General features: G+C 44.2%; 7 protein-coding genes across 7 annotated transcripts; 6 read left to right on the forward strand and 1 right to left on the reverse strand.

Moving 5' to 3' along the window:
- The first annotated feature begins 519 nt into the window (after positions 1 to 519).
- On the forward strand, positions 520 to 1,828 carry LOC129599827 (uncharacterized). The gene is made up of 3 exons (XM_055498155.1): positions 520 to 595; positions 684 to 875; positions 1,221 to 1,828. Exons 1-3 carry the CDS (start codon positions 520 to 522, stop codon positions 1,511 to 1,513), a joined length of 561 nt encoding a protein of 186 aa, XP_055354130.1. The 3' UTR covers positions 1,514 to 1,828.
- Positions 1,829 to 2,983: 1,155 nt separating this feature from the next.
- On the forward strand, positions 2,984 to 4,397 carry LOC129599807 (uncharacterized). Its single transcript, XM_055498132.1, has 2 exons — positions 2,984 to 3,042; positions 3,221 to 4,397. Exon 2 carries the CDS (start codon positions 3,289 to 3,291, stop codon positions 4,114 to 4,116), a length of 828 nt encoding a protein of 275 aa, XP_055354107.1. The 5' UTR covers positions 2,984 to 3,042; positions 3,221 to 3,288; the 3' UTR covers positions 4,117 to 4,397.
- A 2,002-nt stretch (positions 4,398 to 6,399) lies between these two features.
- Positions 6,400 to 8,016, forward strand: LOC129599808 (aspartate, glycine, lysine and serine-rich protein-like). Its single transcript, XM_055498133.1, has 3 exons — positions 6,400 to 6,573; positions 6,837 to 7,019; positions 7,348 to 8,016. The coding sequence occupies exons 1-3, from the start codon at positions 6,489 to 6,491 to the stop codon at positions 7,884 to 7,886; spliced, it is 807 nt and encodes a 268-aa protein (XP_055354108.1). The 5' UTR covers positions 6,400 to 6,488; the 3' UTR covers positions 7,887 to 8,016.
- Positions 8,017 to 8,636: 620 nt separating this feature from the next.
- Positions 8,637 to 10,795, forward strand: LOC129599805 (uncharacterized). Its single transcript, XM_055498130.1, has 4 exons — positions 8,637 to 8,793; positions 8,885 to 9,131; positions 9,463 to 9,595; positions 9,669 to 10,795. The coding sequence occupies exons 1-4, from the start codon at positions 8,707 to 8,709 to the stop codon at positions 10,069 to 10,071; spliced, it is 870 nt and encodes a 289-aa protein (XP_055354105.1). The 5' UTR covers positions 8,637 to 8,706; the 3' UTR covers positions 10,072 to 10,795.
- A 1,193-nt stretch (positions 10,796 to 11,988) lies between these two features.
- Positions 11,989 to 13,466, forward strand: LOC129599828 (uncharacterized). The gene is made up of 4 exons (XM_055498158.1): positions 11,989 to 12,096; positions 12,179 to 12,431; positions 12,518 to 12,653; positions 12,731 to 13,466. The coding sequence occupies exons 1-4, from the start codon at positions 11,995 to 11,997 to the stop codon at positions 13,464 to 13,466; spliced, it is 1,227 nt and encodes a 408-aa protein (XP_055354133.1). The 5' UTR covers positions 11,989 to 11,994.
- A 2,391-nt stretch (positions 13,467 to 15,857) lies between these two features.
- LOC129599800 (uncharacterized) lies at positions 15,858 to 18,124 on the forward strand. The gene is made up of 4 exons (XM_055498124.1): positions 15,858 to 16,092; positions 16,675 to 16,927; positions 17,048 to 17,120; positions 17,198 to 18,124. The coding sequence occupies exons 1-4, from the start codon at positions 16,006 to 16,008 to the stop codon at positions 17,808 to 17,810; spliced, it is 1,026 nt and encodes a 341-aa protein (XP_055354099.1). The 5' UTR covers positions 15,858 to 16,005; the 3' UTR covers positions 17,811 to 18,124.
- A 136-nt stretch (positions 18,125 to 18,260) lies between these two features.
- Positions 18,261 to 21,436, reverse strand: LOC129599792 (uncharacterized). The gene is given in 3 exon segments (XM_055498114.1): positions 18,261 to 19,786; positions 19,789 to 20,002; positions 20,886 to 21,436. Coding segments are annotated over 3 exon segments (1,851 nt in total). The 5' UTR covers positions 21,186 to 21,436; the 3' UTR covers positions 18,261 to 18,449.
- Between the last annotated feature and the right edge of the window lie 778 nt (positions 21,437 to 22,214).

A 22,214-nucleotide genomic window follows, 5' to 3' on the forward strand; every position in this document is an offset into this window, starting at 1 on the left:
CTGAAGAAAGCATTTGATTCGGTTTCACGTGCACAGTTAATTGAAAAGCTCCGGATGACTGGAGCCGAAAGAAGCGCGATAAAGTTGTGTCATAGCTACTCTGTATTTTGTACTTAACAAGTTGCAAGCCGAATTTAAAAGTGACCGCGCCAGTGATTAGCGTGTGTGCCATTCTTATTATCGTGCTGATATTTAGCGTCGTGGTTATAGAAGTTTGTGCAATTTGTATACCCTCGATTTCCACTACGATTTCCAGCAGATGTAGAAGTAATTATTAGGAATGAAGTACCACTGAAACAACTGACTTGTGTAAACTGTGGTATGGTTAAATACTGTACTTTGTAATACGCCTGTTTATGCCGTTATGGTGAGGTAAGTAAACTTCCCAAATACCCAGCGCAGTCTAACTGATTTGTGAGCGCTGTCGCCTTCCGCATTATGTCATACGGAAATCATTCGTGTTGATGCGATACAACGTGCTGTATAAATGTAGCGCATTAAACGAGACTCGAAGGTCGGATGGGTCGGATACCGCTATCGAAGGCTAAATTAAATCTTACCATAGCTGGAGCAACAGTTTCCAAACAGCTTGCCGGTAAAAAAGCAAGTGTTAGCCGATATTACGGGCAGTACTCTGTACGTAGATACTAGATTGTAGCATTACAGCAGAGTTGATTTACTAGCAATTCCTGACGAGCGTCTCCTGGGCTACGGCTTGAGTGGAATCGGTGGATACGGTACTTACGCCTTGGATGGACTGGGTGGTTACGGCGGTTTGGGTACTTATAGAGGACTAGATTACGGTGGTCTCGGGACTGTCGGCTATGGCGGTCTTGGCGGCTACGGTTCAGGTGGACTTGGTTACGGACGCGGAGGTACAGTTCATTCAGAAATTCCGCAAATTTTCTCGAACTTTTATCATAATATTTTCCAGTAAGTTACTTTTGTTCAGCTAAATCTATCAATTTCATCAGTTCAACAATATCTTTTCAAGTACTTAAATCTAATTTTTGTACATAATAAAACATAACAATCTGCTGATTTCACCATAAGTGTGAAAACTTAATATCTTTGCCGTGCCGGTTGTGGTACGGCGTATTAAACGTTGGTTACTTATGTAGGAGTAGATAGAAAACTAAACTTGTTGCAACTTCTAGTAATAATTTTAAAACGCTTGACACTTTAACGGTTTCTGACTGGTAGCGGCATAATGTTTGTAGGCCTGATCTACGACGAGGACCTCAGTGCCGAGAACGACGAATTCCCGGATGAAGCCATGACCTCCAAGGGCGACTACAAGACCGTCATCATTCCCGGTCACAAGATCCGCAAACTGAAGATGAAGCTGTACAAGAAGCACGGAGAAGAGTCCGCTATCGACCACGCCACTACCATCACCGGCAATTCCAATATGGAGACCATGCCCACCGAGAACAAGAGTGGCAACGAGAATATCTACGTCATCCGTGTCTCCCCATCATATCTTCCGCCGTCTCATGCATCAGATGCGTGAAGCTGCAGAGGTCACGCCCATTACCGACAACAGTGCCACTGAATGCAACGTGGACAGCATTAGCAACATCTGTGGACAACAGCCAAGAGGAAGCGTCTCTAGTGGAAGAGCGTGCATATGAACTGCGTGAGCGTCTTATCAAGCGCGGTAAAAGAGAACGCCATGATCCGGATTGTTACTGTACCGCGTCATATCTGTCTTTAAGGGCCTAAAATATTAAGCTCGCGGAGGGTGACGAATAATTGCGACTTGTTTTATTTATTTTTTAAAAGCTGCGCTGTTCTGGTCAGCAAATGAAGAATCGTGTTTGCCGAAATGACGGTTTTGTTGCAAATTGCGGAAAACCCTTAATTAAAAGTTAACGCGCTGAAATAATTAGCAAGTTGGAACGAACCTGTGACTCAGCAATTTTGGTTACAATTTTATTGGAAGAAAATTAATTCTACACATTTACAATCAGAAGAAGGAATTTTAGAACTCCACAGTTTACAGACGTCTGTTACAAGTAAGAATGTTCTTGTCTAGTCGTTTTTCTTCTTATTAGAAGTAGTCGACCTCCTTGTGCAGAGCAATCCTGATTGTTGTAGATATTAAACAGAGGAAACAAGCAATGCATGCTGGCAGTATATGTAATTGTTGAATGGAGTACCAAATAAATGCTACAATCACTCGGCACACTCCACAAACACGCTGAAAAATCGAAAGCGCCTTCGTTCTCGTACTTCCGTCCCTCGTACCGAAACCGGAATTTGTTCCGCCTTGTGCTTGCAGAACGGTTAAATCGCTTACGACACTGGAAGTACTACCGGTCTGTACACAAACTAGAATTTCCTTCACGGCTGGAAGACATTCGCGGTTTTGACGGTTAATAGTTAAAAAGCTGCAGTGTCAGGTATTGGTTGGCGTAAAAAGCCTCCCCAAGCGCCAAGCGGTGCCAGAAATATCACCTTCTTTCTAACGACTTCCGCTATTCTGAATATTATTATGACATTTGTGACCTTTTTGCAGGACTGTTGCGATGATGTTTGTGTCACCGATGATTCGGCGGATTCCCGATTTTATGGGATTTACGATACTTACTGCTTTCCGCTCATGATATCAATTAAAAAGCGTTTTGTGCATGATTTGGGACGCGATGTTACCCGATCATTTGAAGCGGGACGAACGACTGTATAGTATTGAAAGAGGTTGTACAAAACTGAATAGTATCATAATATCCCGAAGGGCGAAAACCAAAGCGGCGCAACCGATGTGAATACGGGACCGCTGCCGTCAGTATAATTGCCCTAATCTGGAGCATGTCTTTAACGGATGTGCCAATGCAGCACGGCATGACTGTTTTTGCAACATGAGGAGACAATTTCTCGTTGTAGGATCGTATGTAATCTTTTACCGATCCTGGATGCGAATCATGCCGATTCATGTGATCAATCCCGTCGCGACAGCAAGAGCTATAAAGGCACTGTGTCATATCATATATGATTTCATTCCAGCATAACGCAGATTAGTGCCGGTAAACACCTGCCACGGTAAGCCAGTGATTATACCTGCCATCCTGCCTAGATTATACCTGTTTGTGTCATTTATGCAACGAGACGCGGGCACTCTACTTTACTTTAATTTTAGCTACTGTACTTTATTTCTTCTTTGCGCTTAATTTTGCTTAATTTAATTTTGAATTAACACAGTTAATTTAATTTAACTTAGATTAACTCCAACTTCCCCGATCACACGATTACCGTTCATCCTTTACCTTCGTCATCTGATCAGTTACCATGGGCTGTCACACTGGGAATATGACTCTTATCGGGGAGGGAATTCCTGTTAATGCCACCTGCTGCTGCTTGCCATTGTTGTTAATGTTGGAGACGGTGCGAAACTGCAACGTTCGAGTCACGGATGATTTCCTATTTCGCATGGGAAAAGAGCTGGAAATCTGGGAAAACCAGATTACGGACAAAATTATGGATCAGGCGGAGAAAGCGCTAGACATCTGGGAAGCACAAATCATGGACAAGGTTGCATTAAACGTGGAGTTGTACATGAAAGAACCCGTTGATGCGAACAAATCCTATAATTGGATTATGATCGGTGCAGTGTGTATCCTTGCCGCTGTGGGTATCCTTTCCAGCTGGTTCGGGGTTCCGGCGCTGATTGTGGCGATAAAAGAATGGGATATTCGCGACCAAAAAGACGCCGAGAAGTTAAAGGACACCGACAGCCATGCGGAATGGTCTCAGCTTGAATATCTTTTGAAAAAAATCCGGGGCGAAGTGGAGGAGATCGAGAAACATACAGCCAATCAGCGCCGCACCTTTGATAAGCAAGAGGAAAGGATTGCGGCGTTGGAACGTAATTTCGCTGCTCTAATCAGCGGGTTGTCAGCTGCAAAGATAAACCGTTACAGCGGGCAGCGAGAAAGCTGGGATCTGGAACCCGGTTGCCAGGATGTCCAGGTGGAGATTGCTCAGAAGGCACACCAGCTAGGCCACACAGTACAGAAACTGGAAGCTGCAGCAGCGGAATTGGGAGAACTGATTACCGGCATTCGGCGGTCATCCAGACAGCAAACCGTTTGGACCAGCGATGAAGAAATCTTTTAAAGCAGAGAAAGAGATCATGAACCCATCCATCATCAAGCTCGCCGACCTCGTCCTTTTCCAGCGCAGAAGCTGGGTCGGTTTATTATATCCCCTGTTGCAGTCCGTTGGCAAGTGATCAGGCCAGCGGCGCCTGAAAGGCGTTTTATTTTTAATTAATTTTATTGATGAGTAATTTCAAGCAGACTACTCTGACACAGGTAGTCAGGTACTAAATATCATGTTGTTTCATTCACTCCATGCTTGCCTCTATCAGCCAGGTTTTGCGCAATAAGAGAGAAGGTAGCTGCAAAAAAAGTAATACTTCGGTATATTACGTTTTGTATTTATACGTATGACGAAAGCATAACGCTTCAGTTAATTGCATAAAGCGTACATGCAACGCGCTTCTTTGTTCTGACGCAATGCCGGCAGTTTAAGCGCACAGGATTTTTTCCTGCACACATTTAATTGTATTCGGTTATTAAATTTTTAAAAACGGAGTGGCGAAAAAATAATAAATAAATGGACAAACGCGCTGCATAGTAATTGCTCAAATTATTTGAGATTGAGATTGTAGGTATGAAAAGTATTGGTTTCTGATCAGTGATAATCGATAGCCAACGGTTATTGGGTAGATTTCATGAATTGCGTTGCGCTCTTAAGTAGCGCAATCTTTTTCTGGACTTTTGTCAGGTAAATAAAAAGCTTATGACAGTGACGCTGATTCGACAATTTTTGCTGAAGATGTTTATAATGGGAATGTTTGCCATCCTCATATCAATTAAATTCCCAGAATAGAAGCATTTGGCGCGAACCACCAGAAAAACCTTTTCCGGTAGTTTAGAAAACCTGCTCTGATCACAACGCACCAGTTTATATAACGCATTTATCCGCTGCTCTACCCGGGTAGCATTACAAGACCGCGAAGATGCTAATACTATACTTCAGCGGAAAAAGGCCAGATCCCCTGAAAATAACCTGATCCAAAAATCACATCGCGATTAGTGCAATTCCCAGTCCGCGTATCCGATCGCATGGTGCACACAACGTCAACAGTGATATACGGTACTATGACTGTATAATAGTGTACCATAATGAATATTATGTTCCGACATTAGAATTACGAGTAGATGCCAGGCATGCGCCGGCTCGCCGTTAACAAAACTTACAAAAGTGTCTATTCATGTTATGTAGCGCACCTTTCTGTGTAATTTATTGTATTGTATACCTCACAATTGTTTCGATGCATCCCAAAAATTACAATTTGGAGTAAGAATTATTAGTACAAGGTTGCTAGTTCTTTGGTCGTATCGTGCGTGTATGGCATGCCACAACGCTGGCATAAACATAAAAACAATAAAAAGAACAGTCAACATTAACAGTAAATCTAGAAGAATAAAATAATTTAAGAATTAATCAGTTCTTAATGGCAAGGTTTTTGAATTAATCAATAGTTGAACTGCAAGGCATGGTTATTCTTTAGCATCGCATATACAGTAAAAATTTTGTAACGTCCTCGTATACAATACCGCATAATAACTATTATGCCAAATTTACCAAGCTTTTCTATGATAAGACTGCGACTAGTACAGTACTGTACAACAGTACTTCTGGAAAAAATCATACGAGCTGTAGTTATAATATTATTTAGCGGTTTAATACAGCGTTTGAAGAAGGGCACTACTTTGTTTTCTGAATTTTATTTCCAGTAGCATTAGGAAAATTTCCTAAACTACTACTAGAAGGAATAATAATACTGTAACTCGTACGAGTGGTAAATACGAGTATCGCTTAATACAGCTGCTTCAGATAATGCCGAAGATGCTTCAATATCGGTAATGTCTAGTTACTGGGCGCTGGAAAATCTCCAGAAAGCCCCCAAAGTTTTAGACAGGCAGTTTTCATATTTTCGGCGATTTCCCCTGTTCGACGAAGACCTGCATGAAATGTGATGCACGCAATAGAATTTATTGTTAGTAACGAGTTTCATTTTTAAAAATGTTCTAAAGAAATCCGGTATTCCAAACGCATTCAAATTCCAAACGTGCTTCGTCGTTTGTTTTTACCTGCCGTTAAATGAGGATGTGGCATTCGGACCAGATGTCAGTATGCGTGTTTCTTGCCTCGTCATCACGGACAGAGCGAACGGCGCCTTTGTAAATGTTGCAGATCCTTATGGCGTAAGCAGCTTCGACAAACTGCTTCGTAAAACAACCATATTGTCTGAAACTCGAAAGTTATACCGGTATATAAGGTTTTAAATTGCATGTTGTATTTTTATTCGTATCACTAGTGTGTCAAAGCTCTCGTAGTTTATTTGAAAGTTATTGGTTTTGCAATTTAGTCTACTTGTTACAGAACGAGCACTTCGTTATTAAAGGTCACGGTTAGCAATGGCCTCTACACAGTTTTTTCTGATTACTCTCGTTCTCGGCCTTTTTGGATACAGTTACGGCATGTCAGGGGAAGGCAACAACGGTAAGACGTTAAGGTTTTTAAAAAGATCAGTTTGTGGGAAAGCGATGTAACCTTTGTATAAGTCTGTTTTTAAACTTTTAGACATAACTGCTGCAGTCACAGCATTCTTAAATATTTTTAAATTCGTCGTTCATATTGATATTCAAAGCTTAAGTTAGAACGCGATATAACAAAAATTTGACTACCAAGTGCTTAACGAATGAAATGTTAACTGAATGTTACCCGTAGTCGGTCGTAGCGTTACAGCAAAATTGATTTAATAGGAATCCCTGACGAGCGTCTCCTGGGCTACGGCTTGGGTGGAATCGGTGGATACGGTACTTACGGCTTGGGCGGATTGGGTGGTTACGGCGGTTATGGTGGACTCGGTTACGGTGGTGTCGGGACTCTGGGCTACGGCGGTCTTGGCGGCTATGGCTTAGGCGGACTTGGTTACGGACGCGGAGGTATAGTTCATTCAGCCTGCTGCTATTTTGCTCGAATTGTTACCTTGACATTTTTCCGCAAACAACTTCCATTCAAACATTTTCTGATAACTTCTTTACTGCTCATCTTTAACTAAATATAGTCTTAATTATACTACTTTGTCAACTACAGAATAAGTTTAGTGTGACGATTGGCGACTTTAGCGTATCGGTACCATGTGTTAAAACTGAGTTACTTGGTTGTAAAAATAAACCCATTTTAATTTCTCAGTCGAATGATATTAGAATTTTAAGATTTTTGACACTTTCTGACTGGCGCGATTTCTGACTGGGTGCTGATGCTTGGCAGGTCTGATCTACGACGAAGATCCCAGCGCCGAGAACGACGAATTCCAGGATGAAGCCATGACCTCCAAGGGCGACTACAAGACCGTCATCATTCCCGGCCACAAGATCCGCAAACTGAAGGTGCAGTTGTACAAGAAGCACGGAGAAGAGTCCGCTGTCGACCACGCCACGACCACCACCGGTTCGTCCAACATGGAGACCATGCCCACGGAGAACAAGAGCTCCAACGAGAACGTCCGCGTCATCCGTGTCCCCCATCACATCTTCCGCCGCCTCATGCATCAGATGCGCGAAGTTGCCGAGGTCACCCCCATTACCGACAACAGTGCCACTGAATCCAACGTGGACAGTAACATCGACGTGGACAACACCCAGGAGGAAGCGTCCAAGTGGAAGAACTGGAAGGGCGTGCATGAACTGCGTCATCCGCATCACATCAAGCGCGATAAAGAGAACTCCATGATTCGGGTTGTTACTGTTCCGCGTCACGTTTATAAGGGCCTGAATGAGTTTGCCGATGGTGAGATGGCTGACGAGTAAATATCCCTAAAGTTGTTGTTACGTTTGTCTGATTTGTTGAATTTGTATTTTTCTGGTCAACGAATCATGGATGTTATTCGAAAAGCTGTTGTTGTTATTGTGGAAAACTTACTGTATTTAAAAGAAAACGCGCTGGTAGCGTTATCATAATTACTGGCATCGTTGAGATTTATTGATGCAGTATCAGTTTTGTTAAAGACAATTACATGAAGCAATAAAACAAAAATTTCGCGCCTTGAAACTTTCAATACGCTGCATTAAACAGACATCTGTATTACCATCATACCATGTAATTGTACGTACGAATGTTTGCAGAATCGGTACGAGCAGTTTAGTACGAGTACTAGTAATTTGCAGAATATTTGCTCGTACAACGCTCGTACAACAACATTCTGAGCGGATTAAAAAAATAAAATTTAATGTTACAACAGGTTTTCTACTCAAATAGGAAGAAACAACATGGAGTACGAAATAGATCAGCCTTTAGAGAAATTACTGTACAATGCAGTACGTACAGAGCGTACTGAATAGATTTGGGTTGAACAGCCATCACAGCGCTCATCACAAAATTAATCCGATCGCAACGAATCAACGATCAGCCGTCCTTGATCTCGGGCTATGGATGGGCAGGGCGTTCACACACGCTGAAAACGGCAAGCGCTTGGATTCTTAATCGCGCCGTACAGCCGAATGATTGTCAGTTTCAAGCTGCAAATTGTCAAAGTTTCAGATTCCATTCGCAAATTTCAGTTGTCGGGAAAGCTTGAGTGTTGGTTTTGGTGTTTTTGTTTAACTTCTACCTACTGGACGCGGACAGAACATGGACCGTCTTCGGATACCACTCACCAAGGAGAATCTGGCCAGGGTCCTGCCATGGCTGGAAAAGGATTTCCCAAACAGCTTGCCCGTAAGGTTTCACCTTCCTGGTGAACTGTGGCGTAATGCTGGTGCCTGATCACGTGGGCCAACAAATTTACGGTGACCGTTCTATTATGCAGGTGTACCACATGGCGCGCAACATTGTGGAGAATCGCTTCGCCTATCCGGAGATGAAGTTCATCGTGGATAAACTGCCTGTACCATCTGTGTGCCTGTGCAAGCCCATGCGCAGCAAAACTACCTCACGATCGATCTTCAATGACCACTTGCTGGTCTATGTGCACGCGCACTCCGTGAAGGCCTTCCAGAAAATGCTGCGCTGCCAGCCGGATCTCTTTCACTGGAGCAAGGACATGACGTTTATCGGTACGAGCCATTAGCATGAGGAAAATCGAGCGACTAAGAAACCGGTTTTGTCTTAACAGAGCGAACTGGTTATGCATTGGCTAGCTGCAGTCGTTTCCTAGTATCTACTGAAAAGCGATTAAATTTTTTCAAAAGAAGAAGCGACATATTTTCCCTAATTGAATCGATTCGTAGCTCAAATTACTGAAAATGTTAGTCTTTAGTCTTGAAGTCTTTAGCACACGCTTTTGAAACTGCACCTGTGCCTTATTCAGATTTTTCAGTACATGCGACGATTGTAGCCAAATTTTACTTTCTACTAAAACACGAACAGTAAACTTTCGTCCTGCAGATATACACCCGGCAATGGCGCAGGTGTTCATGTCGATGGAGGGCGGCGGCTTTTCACCAGTGACTCCGGAAGAAGGATGCCCGTCAGGAGAGCGCGTGTTCAGTTTCGACCTGACCGGTGGCAAGATTTCTCGGTAAGAGTTTAAATCGACTGAGCTTTTCACCTAAAGAAACATCACAAAATAACCGGGTACCTTTTTACTGTAGGCTGCCGATGCCCAGTGATCTAGATCTGCGTCTGGGCACCCTGTCCGCTACGCACGTTGGACAGATCGCGAAAGAATGCCGTTTCACGGCGCCATCGTGGAAGAAACTCTTCCGTTTCATGCTGTCCCATGGATTTCCCAGCGTGGCGCTGTACGACGACAACGTCGCACTGGACACGCCCATCGCGTACTGCATGTACATGATGCAGGGGTTGCGTCGGGGCCGTCTATGTCCAGCCGGCGTATCGCCATCGAGATTTATTTGGAGTGGTTATCAGGGAATTGTTGATTCAATTGCAGACACGCAAAGTGCCCTCAGTGTGGATGCAAACGATGAATCTTCCCTTAGAACCACAGTTGGAGGTCTTTCGCGGTTTGGGCGGTGTGGAATACAAGCGCCGTGATGCCCTGTGCTGGATGACGTTCCGGACGCAGCCGGGTTATATTGATCCGTTCGAAGACATTCCCGTTGGAACGCGTCAACAGCGCAAACAGAAGGTGGGTGCGATTCGCAAGAAGAACGCCGAAGCGGGTACCAGTGGGCCTCGACTGCCAGCTCTCCCAGGCAACCGTTCAAGAGGATGACGATGACGAGGAGGACGATTGGCAAGAACCGGAATTACCGGTGCCGGTGCTGCAGAAATCGGGATGGCAGGAACCGGGAGAAGCGACTAGTCGGAAGGTTCGCGACAGTGTTCCTTTTGGTAAACCGACCCGTTCGCGAAAGCCGAACAGTAGAGGGAGTGGAAAAGATCTGGATGACGATGACCTGGGTTATTGTCGTAAGGCAGGACGCGGTGATGCCGGGAAGGGGAAACAGAAGGCTTCCAAAGGGCGAGGTAGACGCGAACGGGATTTTGACGATTGGGCCTAAAGAAAGTCACTGGCGAGAGGCGGTTTTGCGTTGGAGAATAATCCGGATGACCCGTTGGACCCACCCGCTGATTATTTTTTCTGGATTTTTCATCAATTCATTGCTTTGATTGAACATTTGGTTTTTGTGTAGTTGAGTTGCACCTTTGACGCTTGGTCTTCCTTACGGAATTACTCTTTCATTGAATCTTTCCTTACTTAATTCAACGCTCAGTCCACTAAGTGATCCTTTTGTATAGCTTCGTACATTTGATATTTTATCCTCTTATTTTTGTAAATAGTTTGTTTGCATACCGACGTTATAACTACACTTTACCATTTTTTTTTGCTTTGTCAAGTTTTACAGAATGTAAATGTACAGAACCTGTTATAGATAAGCAGCACGTAAAAAACTGTGAAAAACTTGGTCTTCTGTCGTTGCACTGATTACAGACTTTAAATCAAACTGTGGATCATAGTTCTGATTAATGCCCGTTGCCGTGCTGTCGTGGCCTTGTTCTGTGCTCTAGAAAATTAACAGAAATAATAGTTTTGCTTCTGTGAATGAGGAGATCACCTGTGACTTGAATAAAAGATGAAGCACAGAGAAATTTAGTACGTATCACTCTGGACCCATTATTTTCGCAGATTTGTTTTCAGTTTTATTTGAAGCAGTCAGTAACGGTGAACCTCCAGTACAACGTAAAATTTATTAAAGTGCCTCGTTTGCAGCCAAAAACCTGACAATTTTGATACACGTACGCACTGACCATCTTAAAATCAATACAAAGTATTAATAAACTATTAAACAATAATCACTATGCACCTTTGTACAGTACGTACAACTGGTACTCTGCTCTGTTGAGGAAATCGGGAAGCGGCTACAGCAGTAAACAGGCGAACCTCGCTCATTCGAATTTTTGCGCCAACGCCTATCCATCGAAATCCAACGCGGCTTCCGTACTCGGAAGTCGGGACCATGGACGGAAGGGAAAATTTAAATGAAATCTTACTTTTGTTACGCACTGTGTTTTGTTTCAAGTTGAATTGGTGTGACTGGCTTGTGCTAATAAAGACACTTGTACTCTGCACAGGAAAATCAGGCTCATCAGAATCAGCACTCGTACTCGTGATGCTTGTTCCGGCTTTAAACGGTACGTTATCAGACTCATCACAGATCCACATCATACAGCGCTCGCTGCCAGAGTACGTACATAATTAAACCGGTTCACCACAGCCACCAATCAACGATAATCGGCTTTGTTCTCGGTTGTGATAGGCGATGCCCACGTCGTGGAAGAGCAACGCGTAGGTACCGAGTAGGCGCCATTACAATTTTCACATTTCTGATTTCTTTTCGAATTGTTAATCTCAGGAGCGGTTAAATGTTATCCTTTCGTGTGTTTGTTACATTCCATGTAACCAGCATCATTCCTGCGCTCTTGACAATTCATAATATCACTTAGGCGGAGAAAATGCCGGCCGTGCCTCTAGATCGCCTGCGGATTCCAGTACCCAAAGAGAAACTTGTCAACATCCTGCCATGGCTGGAAGAAGAGCTACCAAACAGCTTGCCAGTAAGGCTTTCTTTCACTCGTTCCTTGTGCCTGATTACGTGAACAGCCTGTCACTGGTTTAACTGTGATTCTTTTCATCCAGATGTACCATATGGCGTGCAACATTGTGGAGAACCGCTTCGACTATCCGGAGATGAAATTCATCGTCGATAAGCTGCCGAAACCGTCCGTGTGCGTGTGTAAGCCCATGCGCAGTAAAACAACACGCGGCTACCATCCGATCTTTAACGATCACTTGCTGGTCTATGTCCATGCGCACTCCGTGAAGGCATTCCGCGCCATGCTGCGCTGCAACCCGGAACTGTTCAACTGGGGCAAGGACATCACGTTTATTGGTACGAGTATGGACATTTTCTGTTTTTATTATCACATGGCTGCTCTTGTCAGTATAGCTGCGTAAATGGTGCCCTTTCGTATGCAGACATACATCCGGCGCTGGCGCAAGTGTTTCTGTCGATGGAGGGACGTGGTGGTTTCTCTCGAGTAACTCCGGAAGAAGGATGCCCGTCCGGGCAACGAGTGTTTAATTTCGGCCTGGAAAGCTGCAATTTGTCTCCGTGAGACCAAATCAGCTTATCGTTTTAGCTTGTAACAGGTTAGTTAACAACGCCTAAAGTCTGAACCGTTCTTTTAGGCTTCCGATTCCCAGTGATTTGCGGCTGGGAATCCTTTCCCCTGACCATGTCGAACAGATCGTCCAAGAATGCCGTTACACTCATCCGTCCTGGAAGAAAGTCTTCCGTCACATGCTGTCCCATGGATTTCCCAGCATCGCGCTGTACGACGACAACGTCGCACAGGACTCGCGCATCGCGTACTGCATGTACATGATGCATGTTGGCATCGGGGCCGTCTATGTCCAGCCGGCTTACCGCCACCGGGATCTCTTCGGGGTGGTCATCAGCGAGTTACTAGTGCAGCTGCAGACCCACAACGTGCCGTACGCGTCGGTGTGGATGCAGACGGTGAATCTGCCGTTAGAACCGCAGCTGGAGGTCCTGCGCGGTTTGGGTGGTGTCGAATGCAGTCGTCATAATGTGATGTGCTCAGTGACGTACCGGGCGCAGCCGGATCACATTGATCCGTTTGAAGCGGTTCCCATTGGGACGCGTCAGCAGCGTCAAAAGGTGGTGGAGAAGAAAAGCAGAAGCAATGCAGATTGTCCTCGTCTGCCGTTTTTCGAGACAACGATTAACGAGGATCCTATTGTGCGGCAGTTTTGTCCAGAGTTGGGAGAAGCGACCAGTCGGAAGATTCGGGACAGTGTTCCGTATGGGAAACCGACCAGATCGCGAAAACCGGAGCGGAATGGTGGAGTGAAGGGAGAAGGTCCGGATGCTGACGACGAAGGTTATCATTGTAAGACATGACGCGAGGATGCCGGGAAAGGGCGGAAGAAGGCTTCAAAAGGGCGAGGTAGACGCGACGGGGACGAATGGTCCTGAAGAAACTCCCCTATGAAAGGTGGCTTTGATTCCTTTCGAAAACTATTGCTTTTCGGATCTTTTTAATCAACCGCTTTGATTTTTCAAGCCATATGTTTTCTATTCAATAGCTACGTATACGCACTTTGGACATTTTATAGTTTTTGTCGATATTTTGACTGCATTAACGGCGCTGTAAAGGTTATAGTCATTTTTGGTAATCGTATACTGTTAAGTGTTATAACGAATATTGCAAAATGTGTTATAGATGATATTTTACAGTATTATTTTTAGTTGAACACTGTAATGATCACAATAAATCAAATCGTACATCACAATGTAGACTATTGCTTGAAGGCCCGGAACGGAAATAAGAAGGTCCTTTTCGGACAGTATACCTTTTAAAGGTTTAATTTGTGTCAGTTTGACTTACTGATTCTCGATTTTATTGTTAGTCAAAGGCTTATGGAATGATATAAAAATAAGTGAATAAGAAAACTACATGTATCAATAAGTAACGAAAGGTATGTTTTGTCTGAAGCTTCTGCACTTAATTATGCATAGTGAACTCGCGGGATACGGTTGTCTTAGCGCGCGGCGTCTGTGGTTTAGATGGACGTGGCTACGAATGCGGAAGTGTAATTACTTTACGATAAAGTATTTATTCAGCATTCCGCAATTTTTTTCCAATTTTTACGATAATTTTCCTAGTAAATACGAGTAACTTCATCTTTCACTATGACTGAGTAATTGTATTCTACCGAGTAGGTGTAATAGCCTGACCAGTGAGTATGTATGGAAAGCTTGATGACGGCGGAACGGCCGAAGCATAAATGTAATACTTTTTTATTTGTAACGTGGATGTGTATTATCTTCTGTTCAGCATGTACATAGTAGGAATTATGGTTTTTGAGATATTGCTGGTTTTTTTTATTGCGAAGCACTTTTTTATACTATGATTTATATACTTTTTTTATACAGGTTATTTAATACTATGATTTATGAACTATAAAGTACTGTACCGATTACAGTTACCAATTAGACTACTTTAAGGGATTTGGCCCGGTACATAACACCAAATATACACGGGAACTTTCGCTGTCGCGCACTCTCAAACCCTTTTTTGCATTGCTTTATGATATTTTGTAGCCAAAGGATTGGTATACACAGGCGAAAAAACCGTTTGTGCGCGCAACACCTGTTTTCGTGCAAAATTCGAAGAGCATCGGTTCATAATGAGACTTTTGGTAAACCTCCGCGCGCTTAAACTTTTGGAATTTTATTTCATTTATAGCTCCAGAACCGGATAGCTATATTATCATCATGGAAGTTAAGCTTTAATAAGAATCAATAATGCGAGTACAAACTACAGTAAGTACCAAACAAAACGGCATTATAACAGAAACACTTCCTCTATGCTATCCTGATCGGGGATCGTACCCATAACACAAATCGTGTTTCTCCGTTGTATTTCGATAGATTTTCTGATACTCGCTGCTTCGCGCGTTTCTGGCCCGTGGAAGTTGCTGTACCGTTTCCAGCCTTTTCCACTAGCTTTTTCGTTCCTTCTCCCCAAAGTCTCCTCCACTATCATAATCATTATGATTCTGTCTATATTCATTCATGGTATGCATGGGGAAATTAGAATTTAATAGTACTCAGTACCTTGTACCGTACATTGGCGTACAATGAGTACCTTCTGCAGCGAGGAAATGCAGAATTCTGTTCTCGGTACATTAATTGGCGACACGGTAGTGTGTACTTCGGATTTCATTTAGCGAACGGAAACGATGTTATGATTTTTTCTTTCTTAACTGACACCCTTGTATTACTTTTTCCAGTATAAATCGCTAATAAAATTATTGAAAAAGCAACATAAATTAAAATACCTTGTGCGTTGTGATAGCTTGAACTTGAAGTACCATCACAGATTCACAATCCGAAAACTTTCGTTATGTAACGTACTCGTATTCTTGGACTAAGTTAAATATGTGGCTGTTGCAGTGTAATCGCAGTATGTGTAAATTTTGCGGAGGTGCTATACTGATTGTTACGAACATGGACCATTCGGAATTAACAAGGAATTGAGAACCCGAAAACTTCGCAGTCACAGTCTTCGCCGCCAAAGTACTGCTGATCGCTCACCAATCAGTGACCATCGTTCTTTGTTCCGAGCTGCTGATGGGCGGGGCCTTCACCCTGGGAACGTACGAGTGTGCATTGGAAAGCGCTACGCTTGATCATGCCGACACCGACACTCTCTGACAGCACAACTGAGCACATATCAGTGATACCACTGATTCACTTTTCGGTTGAAATTCTCGCTCTAATCCACACTATCCACAGCAGATTTTCGGAAGAATCCATTTCGAATTTTTGGTTTCCCAATCCAGGAGAGTGCATTTTTTAAAATAGCACTGTTTTGCGTTATTGAGACAGAATTTTGTTTCATCAATTGGATGTGTGTGGAACGTTGTACTCGCACATGGATCGCCTGAGGATACCGTTACCAAAGGAGAAACTGGCTAAGATCCTGCCATGGCTGGAAAAGGATTTTCCGAACAGCTTGCCAGTAAGTGTATCACGTTACTCATTCCCTTTGTGCACTGTGTTTGTTTCTGATGTTCTGCCTGAACACTTTTCCTGGTTTTCCTGTTATACACTTTTAATAAGTTGTGAACTTGTTAGTCGTGTTTTTGTTCTCGGTGACATTCAGCTGTGCATTACGATTTTGAGTCTTACTCGTTTGTAGCTGCTTGTTTGCTGCTTAAATTTAATTACGTTTGTTTAAGATTACCGTTAGGAAAATTGTTTCCTTTTTGTCCATTACTGTAGTGGCTGAAACGCTCTATATCCGCCCGGCTCTAAGCGAACTGTTACAATTTATCATTTATGGGCCGTAAAATTCCTGAGCTGACAGGAGAAGCGCGTTCTACTGCTTACGGTTGTTTCGCTGTTATTAAAGGGAATTTGCTACGGCTGCTTTAAGCACGGGAGGATAGAGATTTTGGTTGTTTTTTTCAGTGTTTAAATGTAACTGTAAAGTAGCGGGCCCCGCTTACACTGTATGTCATTTTGTTGCTATCGCCTATTAAAATGTAAAATTACCGGTTACGTTAACCAAATTGGTTGATCAATTTCTTGGTCTACGTAGGTCTACCATATGGCGCGCAATATTGTGGAAGATCGCTTCGCCTATCCGGAGATGAAGTTCATCGTGGATAAACTGCCTGTACCATCTGTGTGCCTGTGCAAGCCCATGCGCAGTAAAACTACACGCTCCTACGATCCGATCTTCAACGATCACTTGCTGGTTTACGTCCACGCGCATTCCGTGAAGGCCTTCCAGAAAATGCTGCGATGCCAACCGGAACTGTTCTTTTGGGGCAAAGACACCACGTTTATCGGTATGAGCGGTATCTGACTGCATTGATTATGCTGAACACATTTAAGAAAAATGGGCGATTAAGGCGTTGATTCGATAAGACTTTTTCTCTTGGCTAAGTTTGAGGTCGTTGCGCTTTAAGTGAGTCCAAAAGAGGGTTTCCCTTCCGGCCAGCGCGTGTTCACCTTCAACCTGGACAAGTGTAAAGTTTCCCGGTAAGGGAATTGGTTGTAATTTTATAGCCTTAAAAAGCCCTTCACACTTTACAATAACCACCGAACGATCCCCTTAGATGTCCGCTTCCCAGTGATCTGCGGCTGGGAATCCTTTCCCCTGAGCACGCTGAACAGATCGTCCAAGAGTGCCGTTACGCTAACACGACGTGGACAAAACTCTTCCGCTATATGCTGTCCCATGGATTTCCCAGCGTCGCGCTGTACGACGACAACGTCGCACGGGACACGCCCATCGCGTACTGCATGTACTTGATGCACGGCTGCGTCGGGGCCGTCTATGTCCAACCGGCGTATTGCCACCGGGATTTATTTGGAGTGGTCATCGGCGAATTGTTGATTCAGTTGCAGACACGGAAAGTGCCGTCGGTGTGGATGCAGACGATGAATCTTCCCTTAGATCCGCAGCTGGAGATCCTTCGCGGATTGGGCGGTGTTCAATATAAGCGGCGCGATGCCCTGTGCTGGACGACGTTCCGTAGGGTGGCGAATTACATTGACCCTTTCCCGGTAATTCCCACCGGAACGGTCCAGCAGCGTATAAAGGCAGCGAAGAAAATTCGCAAGGAGAACAAAATAGTTGGTACAGGTGGTCCTCGGCTGCCGGTTGTCCAGAAAATTAGTAAAAAAGACCATGTTTTGTGTGATGATTGGGAAGAAGCGGAACGATAGGATTCCGAGCCGGAGTGGGAAGAACCGAGAGAATCGACCTGTCGGAAGATTCGTGAGTGCGGAAGCGGGAAAACAGCCCGATCGCGAAAGCCGGGTTGGGGAAAAGATGAGGATGCCGACGAAGAAGGATATCACCGCAAGACAGGGCGCGAAGGCGGGAACGAGCGAAAGAAGGCTTCGAAGGGGCGAGACAGACGCGAACGCGGCGGTGACGAATGGGGTTGAAGAGAATCATTTGCGAAAAGGTGGTTCTGTATTTCTCGGATAACTGTTTGCTTTTTGATCTTTGATGCGTAATTCGTGGTTTTGTTTTGATTAAGAGGTTCTTATAGGTACTTTCATACTTTGATATTCTGATTTTGTTCCATTTTTGTTGCATAAACTGCGCTGTACGAGTGTTTCATTTTATATTGGTTCGTTTGTCCTTTCCTTTCGTATTTGTTGCTGCTGTTGAGTGTTACAGGCGATGTACAGAACCTTTTGTAGATAATAAACTGAATTATTCTTAGTTACTTAGTTAGTGCCTTAGTGGAACCTCCTCCTGATCACAATCATGAATCCAAAAATTAAATTGTAAATCACAATTCAGAATAATGCCGAAAAGTAAATAACGAAATACTTCCGTTTTCAGGCCTTTTATTAATTGTGCCAGTAGTGTAATACTCTGGGAGCGACATCTTTGTTCCCGTACGCTGATCCGCCATACGTCAGGTATCCCTGCACCAGATGCTTGGGTACCGGCGTCAGATCTTTTTCCTCCCCGAACACCCACACGGTCTGCATACCCATGACCATATGCTGCAGAATATGACAATGCAGCATCCACACTCCCGGATTCCGCACCCGGATGCGCATTGCCCGCCAACTATACACTGCCCCGGGACCCAGCGTCTGTGTCGCCAGCGGCGTCCGATACAGATTCGATGTGTCCCGCATCAGAAATCGTCCCCTGCGTTTCTGCAGTTTGGCCTCATTGGCCACCGGGTCGTAATTCCCGCTGCCGGTTCCGGCGTCCCAAAAGTGGTCCCCGTGTACGTGCATCGGGTGGGTCTCCACGACCCCGGTGAAATTGTTGCCGAGATTCATCCAGACGATCTCCAGTACCTCCCCGATGCGGGCGGGGAAGGTGCGGGTCACCGGGTCGAAACCATCGTTGTCCATGGCGCGCCCGTAATTCGGGAAGTACCGGGTCTCGTTTTTATACAAAGAGACTAGATACGGTTCTTTCGGGAAGTTCTCAAACCAGGGATAATGATTCTGATACCAGGAGACGAACCCGGCGGTCCCGTTGGTCCATCCCTGTTGGATATACACCGTCACCCGGCGGGTGACCTCTTGTAAAGTTGGAAACGTGTCTTCCGGGTCTTCGTATAAATTTCTCAGTTTATCTTCTAACCAGCCATCCGTATACGTTTCGTTCGGCATATTAATCGGTACACTCTGCGGTACCGAAAACGTATCAACCGGACCGTTCGATAAACCGTAACTAAGGATCCCGTAGGCGGTTGTCACTAAAGGTCGCGATCGTGTGGTCATCTGGATCCAGAACCGATTTTTTAACCCGCCGTTGCTCTGCCGCAGTTCTTGCGCTGATTTCGCGAATAAGATGGCGCTGTAGCGTTGCCCACTGTGTACTTCCAGATGGTCGACGACATGCGGTAAAATGTACCTTCCGTCAACCTCAATTAAGACGAGATTAAGGTGCTCTTCAAAAGCCACGAACACCTGTGATAATGACGCCGCCCCGATGAACCGGAACCGGTACACTTTATCCGGTTGGATGTCAATCACGGCTTGTTCGCAACTGGGACTGGCTTGGGCTACGGTGGCATTGGGGCCGCGGCTCTTGCCGTTCAGTGCCACGTTGTTGATCTCGCCGCTCCAGCGAAAGGGTTTCTGGAGGAGTCCCTGGATGATGTAGGAGTCGTTGAGGTGGAAGACGTCGGAGAACATGATCACCCGGTCTTCGTCGTACTGAAGGGCGGTTTGCCGTCGGCTTCGTCGATGATGAGGGCGCCACCGGCGGTCACGGCCTGGAAGGCGACGTGGGAGTGGTAGAAGTAGGTACCGGCGTCGCCGCGGCGTAACTGGAATTCGTAGTCGAAATAGTGGGCGGGTGGAATTGGCCATTGGCTGGCGGCCGGGGTCCCGTCTGAGAAGGGCGACATGCGCTGTGTTAGACCGTGCCAGTGCTGTGCGTTAAAAAAAATAACAGGTCACTTATTTTAGGAGTTTGTGTATCGTTAATTGTGTCTAATTCTATGTCGTAGGGTTTCCGGTTAATCCATAATCCGGAACACCTAATTTTCTTAAATCACTATCATACGCTGAACCATACGTTTAGCTAACGTCAACAGCCTAATTACAGTACTTAGGCCATAGCAGATGTATTGTAACCGTATACATTTCAGAAAAGGAAAGTTATCCGAAAAAATAACTCTTGGTCCGATGTATTAAAATTTCTGGATGGATTAATAAAAATTTGTTTAATTTCCATCTGGAAAATTTGAATGTCTTGGCTATTTTTGTACAATGGAAAATCTCCACTAACTTATGCTCGAAGTTTAATGGAGTAATCATACAGTTTGAAAAAATATGACAATAAACTTACCGGGTTTTCTTCCGTACGTAACAGTATTTTGAAAAACAAAAAATGTAAAAACATCATGGAGACAGAAACTTTAACCGCTATACTCGTATATTTGTAGCGGCCTGTGTCGTAACAGCATGATATTAGCAACAACAACTTATGCCTACGCGGAACATAAAAGCACTGATACCATAAGTTAGCAAAATAATTTTAAGCTGCGGCTAATGATTCATAGCTGGCAAATACTTCCGAATACAAATGCATACATTGATCATTATTATGCATACATTGACCATTATCATTATTATTATCAACATCTACCTGTACATGGAAAACTAAAATTCTTAGCACGTCCACGATGCGGATGGTTAAGAAATGATACTTATATTTTGAGATAACGTAAGATATCTGAAGTTGTGAATGTTTCCCTGTACACGTAGTAACTTTTCCCTGAATCTTCATACTCATACCACGTATGCACATACAATTGTCACGTTCTCGTCGTCCATATCGTTATACACCCGGATCCACACTTTCTGGCCCTCCTTGAAGCGTAACTCTGGAGCCGGTATACTGCCATTAATAATCACCGAGTACCGCGCGGTGCAATCCTGCTGGATGACATCCGCCGTGACCCGCAATATCACATCCGGTTGAAACGTATCATCATGTACCGCCAGATACGGTGGCGTATCGGGATAATAGTATTCCGACAGAACGCCGAAGTGTGGAGCCATTAATATGAGTATGCCTAAATTAAGCAAACCTGGTTTTGTGGCGGTCATGGTAAATGGTACCAAACTAACCACGACCGACCACACATCATCAATAACAGACAGAAAAAAACAAGAAAAAAAATTCGGCAACGTTCGAATGTGCCAGTTCTATAACCTGTTTAATTCGAGAAGAGTGTCAGATCAAGTGACATTTATGAAGCAATATTAGTTTTATAATTATCACCACTACAATTGCAATTTATGATTGGCCACTGTATCATGTAGAAGTATCAGTACTTGTTCTTCTGCAGTACTTCAGTGCGCTCAAGATACTTGCGAACCAACCGCCGTGATGCACTTGTCTGCCCGCGCACAACATGGGTTACAAAATCGAAGCCGGTAGACGACAGAAATCAAAAGCTAATAATTACCGGATCATTCAGCCGACCTGTCAAAATGAGGCACAATTGAATGCGCATTTTTGACAGCATCAAGCGTTTTCTATATTTACCGAAGTGATTAGTTTATTACACATTGCCATTGATATGTTTCTGGGTTTTGCTTACAACGATAACTTATTATAGCGGACACGTGGTACGTTTTTACTGTTTAACCACGTGCAGTGCAAGTAAGCAGTAAGCGATACTTCGAGAATACAGTAAAGATGATATTGGCAGAGCCGGGAAAGTTGAGCAACGTTTTGTAATCAGCATATACATTAACGTAGAAAAGCTTTGATGGAGAATCGGAGATGTGTTTGCGTGAGCGGCTGTCGTCCAACGGTACCACCCATGGGTGGAAGTAAATTGTTGTGCATGCAGGTTGCTGCACTGGTTACTGCCGCTTCTGGTGATATTACACGCGCTTGTTCGTTCCATTTTTGTACCTGCTCAATGTGAATTCTAACCGCTTATTTATAAATCCTAATGTGGTAAATTTGAATTATCAAAGTTTTTATTGTGCTCTGTATGTGTCCCAGAGGTACTCATTGCTGCATATATCGGTAATGATATACTTACGGGTTTGTTAACAGTTTTTACAGAACTTTATTTGTGTCTCTGCCGATCAACTGTGCATACAATACAGAAAACACCATCA

The sequence above is a fragment of the Paramacrobiotus metropolitanus genome, unplaced genomic scaffold (assembly GCF_019649055.1).
Source record: "Paramacrobiotus metropolitanus isolate TYO unplaced genomic scaffold, Prichtersi_v1.0 Parri_scaffold0000155, whole genome shotgun sequence".
NCBI lineage: Eukaryota > Metazoa > Tardigrada > Eutardigrada > Parachela > Macrobiotidae > Paramacrobiotus > Paramacrobiotus metropolitanus.